The sequence below is a fragment of the Eptesicus fuscus genome, chromosome 8 (genome assembly GCF_027574615.1).
Source record: "Eptesicus fuscus isolate TK198812 chromosome 8, DD_ASM_mEF_20220401, whole genome shotgun sequence".
In the NCBI taxonomy this organism is placed as follows: Eukaryota; Metazoa; Chordata; class Mammalia; order Chiroptera; family Vespertilionidae; genus Eptesicus; species Eptesicus fuscus.
In genome coordinates, this window is record NC_072480.1 from 2,315,999 (window position 1) to 2,318,275 (window position 2,277).

The window sequence follows — 2,277 nt, forward strand, 5'->3', positions numbered from 1 at the left end:
ATGCTCAATGTAGTAGCTGTCCCCTGGTAGTCAGTGTGCTCCCATAGGGGAAGTGCTGCTCAGCCAGAAGCCGAGCTTATGGCTGGTTTGCTCAGCAGCATTGGTGGGAGCCTCTCCCACCTACATGGCAGCACTAAGGATGTCCAACAACCCCTGAGGGCTCCCAGACTGTGAGAGGGTACAGTCTGGGCTGAGGGACCCCCCACTCCAAGTGCACAGATTTCATGCACTGGGCCTCTAATATAGGATAAGAGGGGTGAGAATGGACATCCTTTTCTTGTTCCTGATTTTAGAGGAAAAGCTTTCAGTTTTTTCACCATTGAGTATGATTAGTGACTTTGAGCATGTTTTCATATGTCTATCAGCCTTCTGCATGTCCTCTTTTGAAAAGTGTCTATTTAGGTCCTTTGCCCATTTTTTGATCGTGTTGTTTATCTTCCTTTTGTTATGTTGTATGTGTTTTCTGTAAATTTTGGAGATTAAACCCTTATCTGAAATAACATTGGCAATTATGTTCTCCCATGCAGTGAGCTTTCTTGTTATTTTGTTGATGGTTTCTTGTGCTGTGCAGAAGCTTTTTATTTTGCTGTAGTCCCATTTGTTCATTTTCTCCTTAGTCTCAATTGTCCTAGGAGCTTTGTCAGTAAAGATATTGCTATGACATACGTCTGATATTTTGCTGCCTATGGAGTCTTGTAGGATTTTTATGGTTTCCTGTCTTACATTTAAGTCTTTTAGCCATTTTTAGTTTGTTTTCATGTATGGTGTAAGGTGGTGATCTAGTTTCATTTTTTTTTTTTTTTGCATGTATCTGACCAAATTGCCCAGCACCATTTATTGAAGAGACTCTCTTGACTCCAATGTATGCTCTTGCCTCCTTTGTCAAATATTAATTGAGCATAGTAACTTGGGTCAATTTCTGGGTTCTCTGTTCTGTTCCATTGGTCAATATGTCTGCTCTTGTGCCAGTACCAGGCAGTTTTGAGAACCGTGGCTTGGTAATACAGCTTGATATCTGGTATTGTGACCCCTCCAACTTTCTTCTTCTTTTTCAGGATTGCTTTGGCTATTCAGGTTCTTTTTTTATTCCAGATGAATTTTTGGAAAGTTTGTTCTAAGTCTGTGAAATATGCCTTTGGTATTTTTTTTTTCAGGCACAATTTTTTGTTGTTGTTGTTTGTTTTGTTTTAAATCAGTAAAAGAAACTGGGTCCTAGAAGCTGCAGTGATCTAAGCAGCAACAAGTTTGTGCGTTAAACGTTTAAGTACGTTTCAATTATTACATTGCTGGCATACCTCATTTGCATGAAATTCTGCACCATACATACTAATTGTGGTAAATTTACCCCCCACCCCATCCCAGGAGGAAAAAAACTACTTTGAAAGATAATTTTCATTGAAATCTACCCAAAATTCATTTAAGTGGACTGTGACAAGATTATAAATGATATGAAAAATAAAATTTGAACACTTGTGATTGAGATCATGGAGGAAGGGGATATGAAAGGTGAGGTCTATCCATTTGGCATAGTTGGAATGGCCAACAAAGGGGAATGCCTGCAGAAAGGGGAGAGTGTCAAATTCAATTGTGTGTCCTGGCCAAAATGCACAGACTATGGCTTACAACATCACACCTCTGCGTAGGGCCACTGTGAAGTGTGTGAAAGATCAGTTTGGCTTCATTAACTATGAAGTAGGAGATAGCAAGAAGCTCTTTTTCCATGTGGAAGAAGTTCAGGATGGTATTGAGCTACAGGCTGGAGATAAGGTGGAATTCTCAGTGATTCTTAATCAGTGCACTGGCTGCAAGGGCCCCAAGGCTGTTGCAGCTCCACGACTTGATAGGTTGGTCAATCGCTTGAAGAACATCACTCTGGTTGATGCCAATGTTCCTCGCCTAATGGTTCTTTGTCAGCAAAGGGGACCAGATAACTCAATGGGATTTGGTGTAGAAAGAAAGATGTCAGGCTGGTGTCATTGAGTAACCACATCCACAAAGCACATCATTAATCCAAGATGATCAAGTCGGGGGGATTCTGGTGAAGGGTTCTGAATATCTCCCTCTTCATCCCTCCCCCAAATCTGGAATATTTATTCTATTGAGCTATTACACCAGTTTTAACACCTTCCTCATGTTATGTTTAAAATAAATAAATAAATTTAAGAAAGCCATTTTAAAATTATGCACAGTTGCAGCCTGGAAAACTTAAGATGGCGTCTTGTACTATCAATTTTAAGAGCTGTATTTTGTGTATTTAATGCAACTGGTACTTGCAAA

General features: G+C 39.9%; 1 protein-coding gene across 1 annotated transcript; it reads left to right on the forward strand.

Annotated features, from left to right (window-relative positions):
- Positions 1-1,614: 1,614 nt before the first annotated feature.
- Positions 1,615-1,980, forward strand: LOC103302204 (cold shock domain-containing protein E1-like). Its single transcript, XM_008159229.1, has one exon. The coding sequence runs from the start codon at positions 1,615-1,617 to the stop codon at positions 1,978-1,980; it is 366 nt and encodes a 121-aa protein (XP_008157451.1).
- Positions 1,981-2,277: the final 297 nt, after the last annotated feature.